The sequence below is a fragment of the Phycomyces blakesleeanus genome (assembly GCF_001638985.1).
Source record: "Phycomyces blakesleeanus NRRL 1555(-) unplaced genomic scaffold PHYBLscaffold_20, whole genome shotgun sequence".
NCBI classification, from domain to species: Eukaryota; Fungi; Mucoromycota; class Mucoromycetes; order Mucorales; family Phycomycetaceae; genus Phycomyces; species Phycomyces blakesleeanus.
In genome coordinates this window covers 545,762-562,628 of record NW_017265153.1, presented here as the reverse complement: position 1 = coordinate 562,628, position 16,867 = coordinate 545,762, and the positions used below count along the sequence as shown (strand labels likewise).

At 39.7% G+C, this 16,867-nt stretch overlaps 6 protein-coding genes across 6 annotated transcripts; 3 read left to right on the top strand and 3 right to left on the bottom strand.

Moving 5' to 3' along the window:
* Positions 1–855: 855 nt before the first annotated feature.
* PHYBLDRAFT_96261 (glycosyltransferase family 41 protein) lies at positions 856–4,212 on the top strand (the record flags this gene model as incomplete). The annotated part of the gene is made up of 2 exons (XM_018443961.1): positions 856–1,548; positions 1,633–4,212. Coding segments are annotated over 2 exons (3,273 nt in total), but the record flags the coding sequence as incomplete, so codon positions are not given.
* Positions 4,213–4,604: 392 nt separating this feature from the next.
* PHYBLDRAFT_149075 (hypothetical protein) lies at positions 4,605–6,419 on the bottom strand (the record flags this gene model as incomplete). Its single annotated transcript, XM_018432211.1, has 5 exons — positions 4,605–5,502; positions 5,559–5,842; positions 5,911–6,015; positions 6,094–6,189; positions 6,315–6,419. The coding sequence occupies 5 exons, from the start codon at positions 6,417–6,419 to the stop codon at positions 4,605–4,607; spliced, it is 1,488 nt and encodes a 495-aa protein (XP_018287934.1).
* Positions 6,420–9,634: 3,215 nt separating this feature from the next.
* On the top strand, positions 9,635–10,545 carry PHYBLDRAFT_70450 (hypothetical protein; the record flags this gene model as incomplete). Its single annotated transcript, XM_018442283.1, has 4 exons — positions 9,635–9,751; positions 9,801–9,920; positions 10,012–10,167; positions 10,273–10,545. 4 exons carry the CDS (start codon positions 9,635–9,637, stop codon positions 10,543–10,545), a joined length of 666 nt encoding a protein of 221 aa, XP_018287933.1.
* A 65-nt stretch (positions 10,546–10,610) lies between these two features.
* PHYBLDRAFT_188184 (hypothetical protein) lies at positions 10,611–13,685 on the bottom strand (the record flags this gene model as incomplete). Its single annotated transcript, XM_018439461.1, has 8 exons — positions 10,611–11,122; positions 11,182–11,403; positions 11,466–11,632; positions 11,704–11,886; positions 11,956–12,390; positions 12,454–12,769; positions 12,907–13,564; positions 13,642–13,685. 8 exons carry the CDS (start codon positions 13,683–13,685, stop codon positions 10,688–10,690), a joined length of 2,460 nt encoding a protein of 819 aa, XP_018287932.1. The 3' UTR covers positions 10,611–10,687.
* Positions 13,686–13,880: 195 nt separating this feature from the next.
* Positions 13,881–15,079, bottom strand: PHYBLDRAFT_182670 (hypothetical protein; the record flags this gene model as incomplete). Its single annotated transcript, XM_018438658.1, has 4 exons — positions 13,881–14,610; positions 14,696–14,843; positions 14,947–14,982; positions 15,032–15,079. 4 exons carry the CDS (start codon positions 15,077–15,079, stop codon positions 13,898–13,900), a joined length of 945 nt encoding a protein of 314 aa, XP_018287931.1. The 3' UTR covers positions 13,881–13,897.
* A 430-nt stretch (positions 15,080–15,509) lies between these two features.
* PHYBLDRAFT_70453 (hypothetical protein) lies at positions 15,510–16,741 on the top strand (the record flags this gene model as incomplete). Its single annotated transcript, XM_018442284.1, has 3 exons — positions 15,510–15,566; positions 16,153–16,286; positions 16,630–16,741. 3 exons carry the CDS (start codon positions 15,510–15,512, stop codon positions 16,739–16,741), a joined length of 303 nt encoding a protein of 100 aa, XP_018287930.1.
* Between the last annotated feature and the right edge of the window lie 126 nt (positions 16,742–16,867).

Below are 16,867 nucleotides of genomic sequence, written 5' to 3'. Positions count from 1 at the left end.
TTACAACAACAACAACAACAACAACAACAACAACAACAACAACAACAGCAACAACAGCAACAGCAACAACAGCAGCAGCAAAAACAGCAACAGCAGCAGCAGCAGCAACAGAGAGCTGTATCTCAAATTTATTCTCCTTCAATTATGGTTCCCCCTCAATCGCCAACATTGGCTAGCTATTATTTTGAAGGCTCTTCTGGATGGGTAAATCAATATTATGATCCCAAACGACGGCAGTATCTTTCTAGTCGAGTTGACCCTGAGTTCCACAAACAATATATACAACAACAACAACAACAAGTACAGTTACAAGCGGTACAGCAACAGCATGCGCAACAAGCACAACAAGTACAAATTCAACAGACACAACTTCAGCAAGTACAACTTCAGCAAGTACAACTTCAACAACTTCAACAACAACAACAACAACAACAACAACAGCAGCAGCAGCAGCAGCAGCAGCAGCAGCAGCAACAGCAACATCATCACCAGCATCATCAACATCATCAACATCATCAACAACAGCAACTTAAAATGCAACCATTTGATCTTAATCATCATAGCTACCATCGTCATCATGATCTTTACGTACCAAGAAGAGCATCAAATACTCTTCCTTTCATAGCTAATACTGGAAGTAGAGCCCAATCTTCAACTCCTTATACACCAACGGGTATTGGAAATACAACCAGTGGGGGAGGAGTTGGCCTATTCTCTTCTCCAGAAATGACCGAGGAGTGCCGCGAGAATATGCTTCAGTATGCTCATACTCTTTATAACAGCACTCCCCAGGATCCATCTCTTTTAACTTTGTTACATTCTCTTCATCAAGCATTTCCTACCCATTTACCAACTTTATTGCTATTAGCTTGTGTGTATTATACATTCAAGGACTATCAATCTTCGTTACAATATAATCATTTAATTCTGAAATATGATATGAACTATGTGGAGGCAATGAGTAACATTGGTACAACACTCCGCAGCATGGGCCGTACAGGAGAAGCTGAAAGATGGTGGTACCAAGCAGTCAAGTTAAGGCCGGCCTACTGGGATGCTGTTGAAAATTTGGTAGGTGTCCTTTGTTCGACCATACCGCCTTTACATTCCGACAGCAAAGAAGAGAAGGCATGCCCGCGCTACCAAGAGGCATTGGCTGTATGCGAATTTGTGGAGCAGTATTTTTTCCCATCCTACAGCGAAGTGCTGTCACGCCCACGCCATTTGCCAATACACCAATTGCCGCGACTACAGAACCTGTTTTACGCCAAAGGGAATCTCAAATATGCACTTGGAGATGTACCAGGTGCCCGAAAGGATTATGAACGTGGATTAGAGCTGGTTTTTGGCATGAATTTATTAAATTTAACAAATCATCTTGCCTTGGCCTGCGGTTCCACTCAAGTACTCGATGCCAAGCGATACGGAAAATTACTTAGTCCATCAACATTACCTCTGGTACTTCTGCAGCCAGAGCAGACATCTCGCTTACTACAAATAGCATTTGGTACTACACATGGACTTCTTCCAGGGCTTGCTAGCCTTGGAGTGAACACTCACACTGACAGTTCCGCCACAGCTGGTATCATAACCCCTGCTACAAGCTCAGTTACAAGCTCTACGGTCCAACAGGCCAATCAGACAACATCTACTCTTCTTCTTACCCTTGCTAAGCTATTTCAAGATATTATGAGCCCGTCAACACCTGCTTTGGCCGCAGCTGCATCCGATACATCCGTTGCTCCCACCTTAGGACTCCTTTTACCACTTTATTATCTTAGTCTTGCCCTTCACCCTAGCCCTTCCACTGCCAATAACTTGGGTATAATCCTCAGTAACATCTCGAGTGTAGCTACAGCACAATCTGTAACTCTTATGACCCCTGCTCAACAGCAGTCTCAATCGACACCAATTACTGGAACAATGTTGGCCATGCAGTACTACATGTACGGACTTCAGCTTGACCCGCGGCATCCGCATTTGTATACAAATCTCGGATCTCTCCTCAAAGACATGGGTCATCTTACAGAGGCTGTGTCGATGTATGAAAAGGCTGTGGAATTTAATCCTCGTTTCGATGTTGCACTTGCTAATCTTGGAAATGCAATCAAAGATATGGGGCGTGTGCAAGACTCAGTACAATGGTATAGACGCGCAGTTGAAGTTAATCCAAATTTTGTGGATGCGATTTGCGGGCTTGTGAACTCACTCGGTGGTGTGTGCGACTGGCGTGGACGCGGGGGTGCTGGAGATGAAGGAGTTGTAGACGCATTTGGAAACTTCTTTCCCAGTACCCAAGATAAGAACGCTCGTAGTGGATGGATTGGCCGAGTAGTAGATATTGTTGAACGACAATTGGATGAAGGTGCTTCATGGGGCTCGGGCATCCTCAAGCAACAGGGCCGTCATGAAAAAACCGTAGGAGAAGAAATAGTGGAGTGTCTGGTGAATTCTGTACCTCATGATACGGATGTTCTTCCTCAGCGACTTGCCGATCAATGGAGAGCTAGACTAACATTCTTTGATACTGCTAATAAGAAGAATAAGAAGAAGAATGAGGGCGGATGGCTTATTAGACTAATAGAACGCTCTATTCGACGCATGCAACGTAGTTGGTATATTGAAAATTATGGCATGACCTTGGTCAACAATGGTCCACATCCTGGCCCTACGCTTATTAACCAAAACCTCATACAAAAGTACGCTCGGCCACATATCCCATCATCTCTGCCTGCTCCACCTGTCCCTACTGTCCTACCGTTTCATACGTTCACCTACCCACTGAGTGCCCGTCAAGTGCGGCTTATCTCACATCGTAATGCCTTGCGGATATCTCACAATATTTTGTCAGCACCTTGGTTACCAGAGCATGTATATCCTCCTCCACCTCCTCCATCCCCACGCCTCAAAATAGGCTATGTGTCGTCCGACTTTAATAACCACCCACTGGCTCACCTGATGCAATCTGTATTTGGATTCCACGACAAGACCCATTATGAAATTATATGTTACGCGACTACGCCCAGTGATAATTCTCCTTATCGCCAGAAAATTGAACGTGAGGCTGAACAGTTTTTGAATGTATCAACATGGTCCAACCAACAAGTAGTCGAGCGCATTGTAGCAGATGGTATCCATGTCTTAATCAATCTTAACGGATATACCAAGGGTGCCCGTAATGAGATATTTGCTGCCCGCCCCAGTCCTGTCCAGTGCTCTTTTATGGGGTTTGCCGGCACGTTAGGAGGCGGCTGGTGTGATTGGATCATTGCTGATCCTATAGTTTGTCCACCCGAGATGGTTAGTGGTGAATTATGGCGCTCCCGCCCCTTACTGGACCACACAAACGGTGACTTTGAAGGCGATGTAGACCCAGAAGAAGACACGGACGAATTTGTGTATACTGAAAAATTTATTTACATGCCTGCTTCTTATTTTGTCAACGATCATAAACAAGGATTCCGCGAGAACTCTACGACCAATGGAACTACACCTGAGCAGCAGTGGGCTATCGAAGAAGACAAGCGATGGTCAATGCGTCGTGAGGTGTTCCCTACAATACCAGATGATATGGTTATATTTGCTAATTTTAACCAGTTGTACAAGCTTGAGCCATCGACATTCCGTATGTGGCTGCGTATTCTCGAACGTGTACCTAACTCAGTACTCTGGCTGTTGCGCTTTCCTCCTGCGGGTGAGCAACATCTGCGGCAGCGGGCTACGGAGTGGGCTGGAGCGCAAGTTGCTCGTCGAGTGCTTTTTACAGATGTCGCCCCTAAACATATTCACATTCATCGTGGTCGCGTGGCTGACATATTTCTCGATACACCCGAATGCAATGCTCATACCACAGCTGCAGATATCTTATGGTCAGGCACTCCTATCGTTACTTTCCCTAAACATGTACACAAGATGTGCTCGCGTGTGGGAGCTAGTATTGCTCTTGCTACAGGATTTGGTGACGAAATGGTGGTTTCTAATGAACAGCAATATGAAGACAGGGCAGTTGAGTTAGCCCAGGGACTATCTTACACATATACTCCTAATTCTACAGGCGAAATGCAGCGGCGGGGTCATGGTGCATTGATGCATCTCCGTAAACGTCTATTTGAGACCCGTGAAGAAAGTCGGTTGTTTGACACTCAAAGATGGACAAGAAATCTCGAACAGGGATATCTTGAGGCATGGAGGCGGTGGGTCACGGCAAAGGAATTTGAAGACATGACACCAGCAAGCAAGTCTGGCTGTATATGGATCATCGACCCGGACGACTGAAAACCTATATACATTCATGCCATACTACACATTCTCCTCAACCTTTCTTTCTTTCTTTACTTCTTCCTTTACTTCTTTCTTTCTCTTATATTTTCTTTTTCTTCCTTTTACTTTTCTTTTTCATTAGAGTAACAGTGCGCTTCTCTCCTTCTGTTTTTACTGGCTACCAAAAAGATTTATAGAACAATGCAGGCCATCTTACAAGCACGCCTCCTTTGTTATAGCATTTTACATGCGAGAAGCGTCCGAGACTAAAAGGGTTGGGGGGGAAGAAAGAGGTGTGGTTGGGGAAAGTTAAGTCTATTCTCTATGTTTTCTGTATCCTGCATTCACTCATGAATTTGTCTTGTCTCTTTATTTCTGCACAGAACTAGTATATCTCCTTGCCGTCTCCAGTCGTCGTGCCAATGACTATTGAAGAAACGTTTGCATATCTCATATTGATGTAGAGTGTTTTTGAGTTGAGCTTGAACGGATTCAAACATCACGATATGGGTTGGCCACGTGTCAAAAGTGCTTACAAACGCCACTGGGTCGGCATAAAATACATCGGCCTCATCCATATAACCTGCTGTCGACTGACCTACAAGTGGCGGCTCGCATGTTAAGAATTTTATGGGGGTAGATTTGGAGTGTAAAATAGATTGATAGGGTGTGGAGTGGCAAGGCATCAATACATGTATCGATATAGGTGAATTCCGAGCTTCTTGACGTAACCACAACATGGTATCCATGACGCCTCTTTGATGCCATAACGATAAATAAATAGACAGTGGCAATTGTGTACCTACTAAGCCTATTACTATCCATCTACGCCATTTTTTGGATGGCACCTGTTCCAAGCCGAATGCTGCAAATATCAGTAGAAGTGGAAATATGGGAAACAAGAAACGAAATTCCTTGTGAGATAGCAAGCTATAGACACTAACTACCCAGAGTACAAGCTTTAAAAATGGAAGCGCCCTGATGCTGGTGTTGTTATTGAATGACTTTTGTATACGCCAAACCCCGTACACCACAAGTGGTAAAAGTGTGGTTGTCATCACTGGTAATCCTTGGGATATGTACCAATGCCATGGATGAACACCATAAAACAGAGATACTGAAGCCAATACGTTTAAACGAAAGAAAGTCAATGGAGCAATTACGGGTTCGTGGAAGACATTATACCATGATCCAGTGTATATATGTGTGTCCAACAATGTGTTTATGATCACAGCAATTGATCTAAAAATTACACGTATATAAGTAAGGCTAACGTAGAAGATGTATATAATATTTACACAATCGTGGCCGCTTCAAACGCGATTTCCCATCTGTAACGAGGTCTATTAGCTAGTAAATGGAGACCAAGAAAAAGCCACACGATTCCATTTGTGGGTCGCATCAAGCATGCCAAAGAAGCGAGGCCAAGACTAAATCTCAGGTGTTTTCTCCAGTTTTGATCTGGGCAATTTTGTAGTGGCCAATAATTGAGAGCCAGAATAGTAAGAACCATCTCCATGCAATTTGAAAGAGTTCTTCCGGCCATAAAGAAGTTGTACCATGAGCATAATGTCATAAATAACTACCAAAAAAAAAGAATATAAGTTTTTTTTTGGCAAGCAATGCTCGAGAATACTCATAATACTTTACGATATAAGGCTCGATTGTGATACCAAATATGCGAATAGCAAGTGTATATGTTCCATAGTCAGCAACTGCTGAGAAAAACCCTTGTAGTAGGCGAGGAGAAACGATCTATTTTTTTTAGTTATTTAAAGACATTCAAGTTTGTATTTCTTAATATTAATGGATCTATACTTATTGTATACATACCAAGGCATCAGTCTCTTCTAGGCCAAGTAGTTGAATACATTTATAAAGTGTGGCGAATACAAGGGGATGAGTATAGCTACGAATCCTTTCGTGCCACTCCCAGGTCACATAGCCATATGTGTGAAGTCGTCAAGGAAGTATGATTTTGCATTTGATTAATGTATAGATGATTTATATATACAATTTGAAAAAGGATATCCAAACACCATTTGATGAGCTACTTCTTGTGATTGCCAGTATTCATCGGGATTGTCGTAAGTACGAGTAAATATGGCATTCACAAGTCGAAATATGACACAGATTATAAAGATTTTGGTAGATCGCATCTATACTGCACTTGCTTATTTTTATATTTATTTCTGTTTCTAATTGAATTTTGTTAAATTGAGTTGAGTAAAGGTATTTGACTGAGTTTGTCGACACAAATAGCTGTACCTCAAAGCTAAAAACCAACGCGAAAGACTATTTCATCCTCAGACGAAAGCTTTAAAAAGAGGGAATTTGCTTTTTCTTAAAATTAAATAAATAGAGCTGCTTAGAGAGTGCTTAGACTTATGAGAATTTCACGTCAGATTTAACACTAAGGTATTTGCATAAAAGAAACCAGTTAGGGAATTTACAAGAAAGATGAAAATTTTAAGTTTAGGGTCATTATGTACATTAAATCAGCAAGACTAGGCCTATAAACACAGTAAAACATTTGTGTAAGGCTCACTTTTAAGATCTTAATTTATTTTTCTTGTAGAAAATCATGTAACAAGTACATCAAGTTCCCTTCGTATATAGGACATCTAAGAAATAAAAAGACTTTTTCAAAATGTTAGGGGAAACAAGAAGCTATAAAACCAAAAACCTTAGTTTCAGTGTATATCATGTGACTTAATACAATACCTTGTGACTAACTATTAACTCTTTAACTCTTATGAATGGATTTCACAAAAAGAACCTGCCCGTATAAAACTTTACTTTTACTTAAAAAAACAATACGTACCTCCTTTCTCAATTATCTAAGTTTTTACTATACCAAAATTTTCCTCCGTTAAATTCGTGTATAAAGACGGTCAAGGAAAGAGCGTTAATAAAGGCGGTTCTCAAGCTTTGGGTCATATAGTTGATGAGGATAGTCATGGCCTTGAGACCATAGCAACACATTCCCAATTTCTTGAATCAAGAAATAGAGATAGAATTTCAAAAGCCTCAGAGGTATTTATTTATTTATTTTTTTAAAAAAAAAGTGATAATTAAAAGCGTATTTAAATATATATCCATATTAGAGTGACCAGGCAGAGGACCAAACAGGAAGTCCAATCATCCCCCAATGAAAAAAAGCAAGACTACTCGTCAGCGTAATACTTACACTGATGAGGACATCATCAAGTTTTTCAAGCTGAAGGATGAGAAATTGCTTAGTGCTAAGGCTGCAGCAAAGCAATTGAACATAAGCGCCAGAGTGGCACAACGTTGGGTGAAGAAGTACGATGAAGACCCGGAAAACTTGTTCAACCGTGGCAAGAAGGGCGGGAAAAAGGACTGACCGACGAGCACAAGAAGTGCATTAAAGAATTCGTTGCCGAAGATGCATCTGTCTACGTTAAAGACGTGATGGACCATCTCGTCTCGGTGTTTGGCGAGATCAACGTGTCGAAAGAGACTGTCAGGAGGTTTATGGCCAACGAATGCAACCTCACATTCAAAAAGGTCTATAAGCAGCCTGTAGCGAAGAACAGTGAGGAGAATATTGAGGCAAGATATAACTGGATTCTGCAGATGAAGAAAACAAGTGCCAACTACATGACCAACTGTGTTTTCTTGGACGAGTCTGCCTTCGATATCAACATGCGGCACGGAAGAGGATGGTCCGAGAAGGGAAAGAAGGGAGTCACCACCACCCCAACCACCAGGTCCCACCCTCTTACCATTCTTGGGGCTATATCGGCCAAAGGCCTTATTTACGTCAGCTTGAGGAATCCTAAGTTCTGCAAGCAGTCCTCTTCTGGTGAGTCCGGTTCAAATGGTACAGTGACCGGGCATTTCTTTATGTTCGTGAAAGCTGTCCTTGGTGAGATTGACAAGTATGCCAATATGAAAGGCAACTTCCTAGTGGTGGATAATGCACCCATCCACCAGAGTGCAGATATCAGTCGTTATATCTCCTCTAGAGGATACAATTCGGTTTACCTTCCGGTATACTCTCCGGAACTGAACCCTATCGAGATGTTCTGGAAAGTGGCGAAGGACAGAGTGAGAAGGAAAAGCTTGAAAGACAATGAGACCATTCTCACCAGGATCAAGGATGGATGGCGTAGTTTAAGTGATGAAGACTACCGCAACATTGTCCAGCATTCTGTGAACCAGTTCACCAAATATGAAAATAAAGAACCTTTGTGATTTCTCATTTTTTACATAACATAAGCACTCAATTGTGCGCCTTGTATAGTGTTTTTCACTGCAAGGTAACAATCTTGGAAAAAAAATTATCTATAGCTTAAAAAAAGAGAGAGAGATCATTAGAAATACATGGATAACTTGGCATATACTACCTCTCTCTATTTCACAAATATATGATAGTAAGAATACTGGGAGCCAATACTCCAATAATATGGCTGAGAAAAAAAGGGGTTTAGAGAGTTTGGTAGGAAATTAAAAGCCAAGAACAGTAATTTGATTAAAGTTAATACTTGGACACTATTGAGTATATCTTGTGAACGCTGGATCATAAGTAATGAAGTACCAATATCCAATTTTTCAGAGGTGTGAAGATTTTAGGTATCAACTTTGTGATTTGTGTGAAATATAAAAATTGATGTTCATTTCTTGTTAATTAAAAAACTCGATAATATAATAGTACGTATTGTTTTCAGTATAATTATTATACACTAGTTTAAAGACACTATAGTGTATCCCCGAGAAGCAGTTACGGGTTGAAAATATAGTGTAATTATTTGAATACAATATTCATCTTATAAATACCAGCTCTTTTTATTAGTGTAAACTCATATAGTTTCCTTTTTATTGAATTTGTGCTCTTGACAGTTTTGGTAGTATTTGTAATACCTGTAATAGATATCTCTAAGTAAGAGTTTTCTTAGTTTAACTCGATTGTTCTCGTTTCAATTACTTTATTATTATAATTTTTTTGCGATTATGTTGTCTAGCTGAGCTATGTTAACCTATATGGCAAATCTGGTTCAGTTTACCCTCGATTTGCTACCTGTTATTAATATTGTAAATAATAATATAACTTATTTGGGTTCGTCATCAAAAACTTCGACGACGTTGAGGTTTATAATTCTCAATAATGGGTTGACCGACGTGCTTTATCAAGTAAGAGATAAATACTTGCAGGCGCTATTCTTACTTGCATATCAAATTAAATTAAATGTTTTATTTTTTGCTGAAAGGCTGTGTAAAATACAATACAATTTAAATGAAGCGAAAGGGAAAGCGTCACATGTGACGGTAGGTGGAGAAGAAGACAAATGAAATTCAGCAGCTTCAAATCCTTCTTCCTATCATTTTTTCTCATACTTTTTCTTTAGTCATGGTCAAATCGAGTATTGTCGTCCCACCTCAGGCAACAGGTGGTATTTCTCGTAAAAGACTGCCTCAAGACAGCCAAGGAGCTGAAATTCCAGCAGAGGTATATTTTGAAGAAAAGGTTCATTGAATACACAGAATCGTAAAGTAATGACTAAATGGACTTTTAGCCAAAACGACCACGCCTTCAACTTAATACAGACGGAAATCAACGCAATCAGCGATTATTTGGAGTTCTTCTCGGAACACTTAACAAGTTTAAAGATGATAGCGAGAATAAAAGTGATGCGGTAAGCATATACTTTCTTTTTTATTTATTTGTTTTTTTGTGATATTATTTGCGTAGATTGTTAGATTGATTAGATCAATTGGTGCACATAGGAAAAGAAACGATTGGCGATTGAAAGCAAGTTACAAGAAAAACTAGCGAATGAGAAAAAAGAAATTGGAGAAGAAATACAAGCAGAGCGAGAACAAAAACAGCAGGCAATAGAAGCGCGGAAGAGGCAAGCCCAACGTGCATTGGAAGAGAAGAGAGTAAGTAAAAATTGGAATTTCTAAAGAAAATAGTAAACGCGTGGGAATAGTATGCTGTCAGAGAATGTAGATAGAATATTAAAAACGCTTATACTTCTTTAATAGGAAAGCGTAGTGTTGCGGCAACATAAAAACCAGGCACACTTCTTGATGACGAAAACGAGTCCTTCGCTGTGCTACCTACCAGCAACCCTTACCGAGAAAGATATAGCTATTTTAGAAAAACAGAGTAATCTAGCAAAAGTAGCGCAAGAAGAATTTGAAGGACGTCAACAAGCACGCACTCAAGATGATATCAAGGATAGCACTCTGGTACAAAAGGACACATCCGAAGTTCCCTCGCCGTCTGTGGCACCTTCAGAAGCCATTGACGAGTAAACACAAATGGAGGAGAGAAATAGGATCATCTTCTTTGTTAATATCGTTATTATTAATCTTCTTTTTTCTATTAATAACGTGCATTCCAACTTATACGGAAGCGAAAGAAAGAAAGAAAAGAATATCATAGAAAGAGGACTTCTTATCCGAGGGAAATTTCTTGCAATAGTTTTGTGTAAGTAGGTCCTTGGTGTTCAGCTAGGATAATAGTGACCCGATCGATGAGCTTTTTTTGCTCGTCTGGTGCCAAATGAGAGCTTTTACAGGCCTTTTGAACAAACGAAACTCCTCGAATTGAATCAGTTAAGATGGTATCAAGGACGGTGGGCTCAAGAAGACGATTTACAATGATCTGTTGAGCGGTTAGACACGTTGTTTGATTAATGATTTTGAGGATCATTTGGGAGCCTAGTTTGTGTGTACATATAAGGGACAAGTGTGGAGCAAATAGATTAGCCATTAACTCTGTGCGCTGCTCCATGAGCGATGAGTCCATAAGCCAAGAAAGTAAGAGTGCACCATTAGAGTGCACTGACAAAGGAGCGACATGATAAAGAAGGGCAGCTGCGATGAGTTGCTGTTATAAAACAAATTAATACTTGGTATACATATGGTGCTCCTAATATTGTACTTCACCTGCTGCGGCAGAGTAACGAATGAGCTCTCAAGGATTCCCCGGGTAGCTCTGGCTCCAAATCTACCTTGAGCAATCATAACAATCTTTTGAGCCATTGCAAAGAAAACAAATTGATTATGCTCTGGGCCAAGTCGTATACAGCACTGAACTGCATAATTTCCAAATGGATCTAGAAGAAGTGGAGGAATATATGGCTTAAGATGCTGACAGACCAACTGTATCTATAGGGATAAAAGGATAATTAATTTCAGAGTAAATATAAATCTGTTTGCTAAACTCTTACATGGGTTGGGGAGCGCACGGTTTCGATAATTTTCTGAGCAGCCCAAGTGCCATTTTTATGGACGCTGATGGCTGCCAAATGCGGTGCCACTTTCTCCAACATGATCGTTTTGGTTTTCTCACTGCACTTCTCGAATAACCGTTGAACGACTGTATTACCAATATAGTCTATTTCACAAGTCAGCTTTGATTCATACTGAAAGGAGAGGTGATATGGGTATATATTTTGTAATACACACCACTACTGAGCTCTGCCATATCATCCATGTAATTTTGAGCTATTCCGTCAGCTTCTTCTGACTTGACAATGCTATCGAGACGTCTTCGAACTTCTCTTAACCTCCCTGCATCGTGTTTTCGAGTTTGGCTAAATCCTGGGACAGGTGGAATGGATTCAAAATAGCTCGTTGATCCTTTTAAACCTATTTATTGGCATATGGACTCATGTTAATTACTGTATGTTCAAAGGAGTGTTTTAGAATATAGTATACCTTTTATGGTCGTTGGAATACTCTCTGCGTCGCACTCCTTTAACATACGCTCAATTCCCATAATCCAAGCAGTTGTCGATTTAGTAACGTTGCTAGTGGTATTGGGTGCCGAGTTTTTTGTGGCGGTTGATGTGGTGTTGGTAGTTTCATTTGATTTTTTGGACGATTTTGATGGGATCGCAAGACTATCCACCGTTTGTTGAGGCTTTGCAGGTGGTACTTTGGCAAACCCAATGCGTGTGCCTAGTAAACGCTGTAATAATATGTCGTTGCTTAATAGCGCTTCTTTGGCTGCCACTGCATTGTCAATTTTCTCGAAATTAATAAAAGCACAATTTTTATATGATAGCACGCGTACTGATTCAACAAATCCGAAAGTTGAAAACAGCTGCTCAAGACTTCCGGATGTTGTGTCTGGTGGTAGATTTCCTAGCCCTATGCACATATAGAGAGGTTAGTATATCTCAAGGAAAACTTATGAATAGAAATTAAACCTACACAAGGCACGAGTAGGCCGTGATACATTGGCTTCAGACGATACAGCATCTGCTCTACCATAGCCTATTCTGACTGTACATTGACCAATTTTTCCATTTAATCGCCCCAAGACTTCATCTTTGGCATGAATAGCATCCTCGGTCTCAAAGAAATTTACGAACGCACATTCTTTTTCCATCAATAGTCTCACACTTTCGATAGGTCCATACGCAATAAATGTGTGGGTTAGATATTCTGTTGTAATAGACCTATCGATGTTTCCAATCCACAAAGACCTTGATGGTATCTGTGGCGTCGGTGGGTCTTGGAGAGATTGCTATCATGTAGTAAACAAAAGGTAAGGGGTGGGTTGGAGTACACAAAGAAAATAATAAAACATGCTGCCATTGTTGTTCTCTTTCTCTTATATAGATAGCTCGTATATGTTTGTGTGCGTATGAATATATCCCTTACCTCTCCTGCATACACTTCCTGCTGATCTGTTGTGTCTTGAAACATGTTGGCCAAAAGCTCCGAATCCCCGAGTGAAAGAGCAGCGTCTTTGGGATTGTCTGGAAGGGGTGTCCATTGCCATACTGGACTATAGTCCATCGGTCCCATAGATGCTGCCCTCTGACGTGGTTGATTTCCAACAAGGCGGTCAATAAAGGTTGTGGTTGGCACGGTTACTCGATTTTCTTGGTAACCAGCTGCATTAACAGAATAAGACCGACTTCGATGTTCCGCTGGCCTCTGTTGTTGCGGCTGTTGTTGCTGCTGCTGTTGTGTACTCTCTCCCTCGTTGTCCTCGAGCCCAATAGAGCGTAATGTACATGCAATAGATGATTCGCTGTCAGTTCCAAGGATATCGTGCTTGAGTGGCTGTATCCATGATTGGCCAAAAACAGGAGGGTCAAATAGGGTTGGCAAATGAAGTGACCCAGACCGATGCCTTCCACTATTGTTGGTATTATAAACATGTGTTGTATGACTTTGCTCAGGTAGAATAGAAGGCATGGTATCAGCACGGGCGCGTCGAAGTGGAGTAGAATAACTTGCTGAGCTAATGAATGTTGATTCGAGGTATTGATTTTGAGTTGATTCACATTCCTCAAGTACCACACTCAGATCCCTACAATGCCATTGACATGTCAGTTCAATAAATACATGTTAATATGAAAAGAAATCGCTTGCCTTGATGGAGCATACGTATTGCCTATAGCATGACGAAGAGAGCCACCAACTTCCTTCATTGAGCTTAGTTCGTCGTAACGAATAAGCAAAAAAAAACAATCCAATACAAGAAAGAAAAAGGCCAAATAAGGGGGGTAAGGAGGGGGTTGCCAAAACAGACAGAATGAACGACAGACAAGATAGACTAGAGCACACAGACAGTCATGGAATATGAAAATAGAGGTACTCACACACATACATATATAGAGTCATTTAGATATATATTCTTTATTTATTTGTAATTGTAGATTCCACGCCCAGACTTCTTGCCCATCCAGCCAGCATCAACATATTTCTGGAGCAATACTGCGGGCCGGTATTTAGAGTCTCCAGTGTTTTCATGAAGCACTTTCATAATAGCTAGACACGTATCAAGACCAATAAAGTCGGCGAGTGTCAATGGACCCATAGGCATGTTGGTACCCAGTTTCATAGTAATATCAATATCCTCTGCGCTTGCAAATTCGCATTCCAATAACATCACTGCTTCGTTAATATAAGGCATCAAAAGGCGGTTGGCCACAAAGCCAGGAATATCTTTGACCACAGTGCATGTCTTTCCCATAGAAGTAGCCAAGGTACGTGTTGTCTCCAATACCTCAGGGCACGTTGCTAGTCCGGGAATGATTTCTACTAGCTTCATGACTGGTACAGGGTTCATGAAATGCATACCAATAACCTTCTCAGGGCGCTTTGTAGCGGCAGCGATTTTCGTGATGCTAATACTACTTGTGTTTGTAGCCAGGATAGCCTCTGGTTTACAAATTGTATCGAGATTTCTAAAGATTGCAGATTTGATGTTGAGATTCTCAGATGCTGCCTCAATCAAAAAGTCGGCATCTGACAAAGATTCCAGTGTGTTTGTGGTAGAAAATCGAGCGCGTGTCTCTTCTGCATGCTCCTGAGTGATTTTTTGCTTTGCCACATCCTTTAATAATAATCGGTCTTAAATATATATGTATGTGTATATATATATATTGTGAGATACAAAAAGCGAAATTTTCGATTTGCATACTTAATTTACTCTTACCAATAAATTTAAGTCCTTTCTCGGTCTGTTCTTTATTGATATCCATCAAAACAACTGGCAGCTTGGTAACATTGGCTGTAACATAGGCAATACCCAAACCCATCTGGCCAGATCCAATTACGCCCACACATTTAATGGGATTGGCGGTCTATTATGTAAATTATCCCAAAATGTTAGGATTGTTTATTTGTTGTTGTTGTTTTTTTCTCTTTATTTTTTTTAGAAAGGAAAGAACACTTTGTACATTATACCTTTGAAACGGGAGAGGTACTCAGGGCACGATACGACTAAAGTTGCTTTTAGTTTTCTTAGACTTATTTATACTATTGTATTTACCGTGCCCTTAAACGATGATCTTAAAGCCTGGTTCTTGATAGCCAACATATTGGAACGGTTAAAGAAGGCATGGGTTACATTAGACAGATTCAAGTTATAACAATTTTCACGTGGTCGTGAGAAAATACAAAATGTCAAGTTTTTGGGTTATTAAGCTTGCCAAGTATATGGATATTTCTGACTTTAAATAAAAATCAAAGTATAAATGAGCGAAATAGATATTCTGTTTTAATATAGTGAAAATATTAAACAATATATAAGAAATACAAGCAAGTCACAAAAATAATAAAAAGTTAGAAAAATAAATAATTAATAAACATAAATAATCATTATATCCTAATTTGATGAAATTTTTTTATTTTCGTTTATTTGATAATTGGGCAGGGAGTCAATAGCAAGCTATTACTCCCTTAAGCAAAAATTGTGGTCTCGAGACACCCCGAAGGGCGTTCGCAGCAGTGCCAACCATCGCTGTGCAATGACAGTCAGCCCCGCTGTGCGTCCAGTCTTCTTGATCACCAGACACACGACCCAGGTAAGTATGAGTTGTTCAGGTTGTGAAATTGGAGTTCTTTTATACTTTTTTTTTAAATTTGAAATTTGTGACATAAAAATAGGCAGTCGTGTTCGGAAAATAAAATGCAATTTTCGTACTCATGTTTTCTGCTAAAGTTTCGTGGTTTGAATTTTTTTTGTTTGTAATAAGCATTTTATTAGAGAGCTTTCTATCTGACTTTAAATGATTTATACAAAAAGTAGCAGTCTTCTATTATCTGTGCTTAAATTATGCATCGACTTAGAATAGGGATACGATGGTTGTGATGAGAGAGAAAACAAATATAATGACCTTGTTAACATACATTTTTACAAATAATTGGCCAATACAATATCTATGTTAATATTTTCTATATATATTCTGTTTTGTTTCCAAGGTTTTACTGTTATAAAAGAAAATTTACGCTATATTTACTTGTATTTGAGCTTATTTTATTAAAACAAGCACATCCAAAGAACAACCTAATATGTTTACCACTTCAATAATACGCTTAAGAAAACATATACGTAAGCTTCGACATAAGTAAGAGTTTGTATAGGTATGGAAAACATATTAAATTATATAGCCAAATAACAGACACAGCTTAACACACGAGTTTACCCTTTTGATAATTGTATCCCAATCCTTTAGGACAGATAATCTGTCCAAGCATTCGTGTAGAGGTCCGGATACTCTTGTATTAGAGCAAGCTTATTTCCGGTAGTTTACTTTTTATATTCTTTCTTTGGCTTTAATGTTATACCATGCAACCTTCTCGCAGTTGATTACTTGTCTCTTTCATATGGGGAAGTGGAACTTTTGAAGATTAACTTCCTTTTACTAATTATGAGAGTGTTTTTGAGAGTGATGAAGATCATACTAGCTTGTATATAAAAGTGGAGTATACGAAATAGAAGAAATTTAGCAAGAATGCGAAAGACAGATGTTCTTATTTACACTAAAATCTTTAATGTGTTATGTTAATAATTGATATCATGTCCCATATAATGAGTTTTGCAAAGAGCTAACTTATATTTATGATTGCCATTGTGATACACGTTAGCCAAGAGCCTCCTTATATAGTTTATGCTATATCATTTGAAAAATATCATGTAGATATGTCTTCAAGAATCCAGAGGATAAGGTTCAGCTTTAGAGGCTTAGATAGCCGTTAAATCTTCAACGGGTAGCTTTAAAGGGAAATGAAGCATCGAAGTTACAATTTTCTCACAAATTTGGGAATTCGCTTAGCCCACGCCTACGCCGATGGTTTAACGGATTAGATAGCAAACTTTCTAATA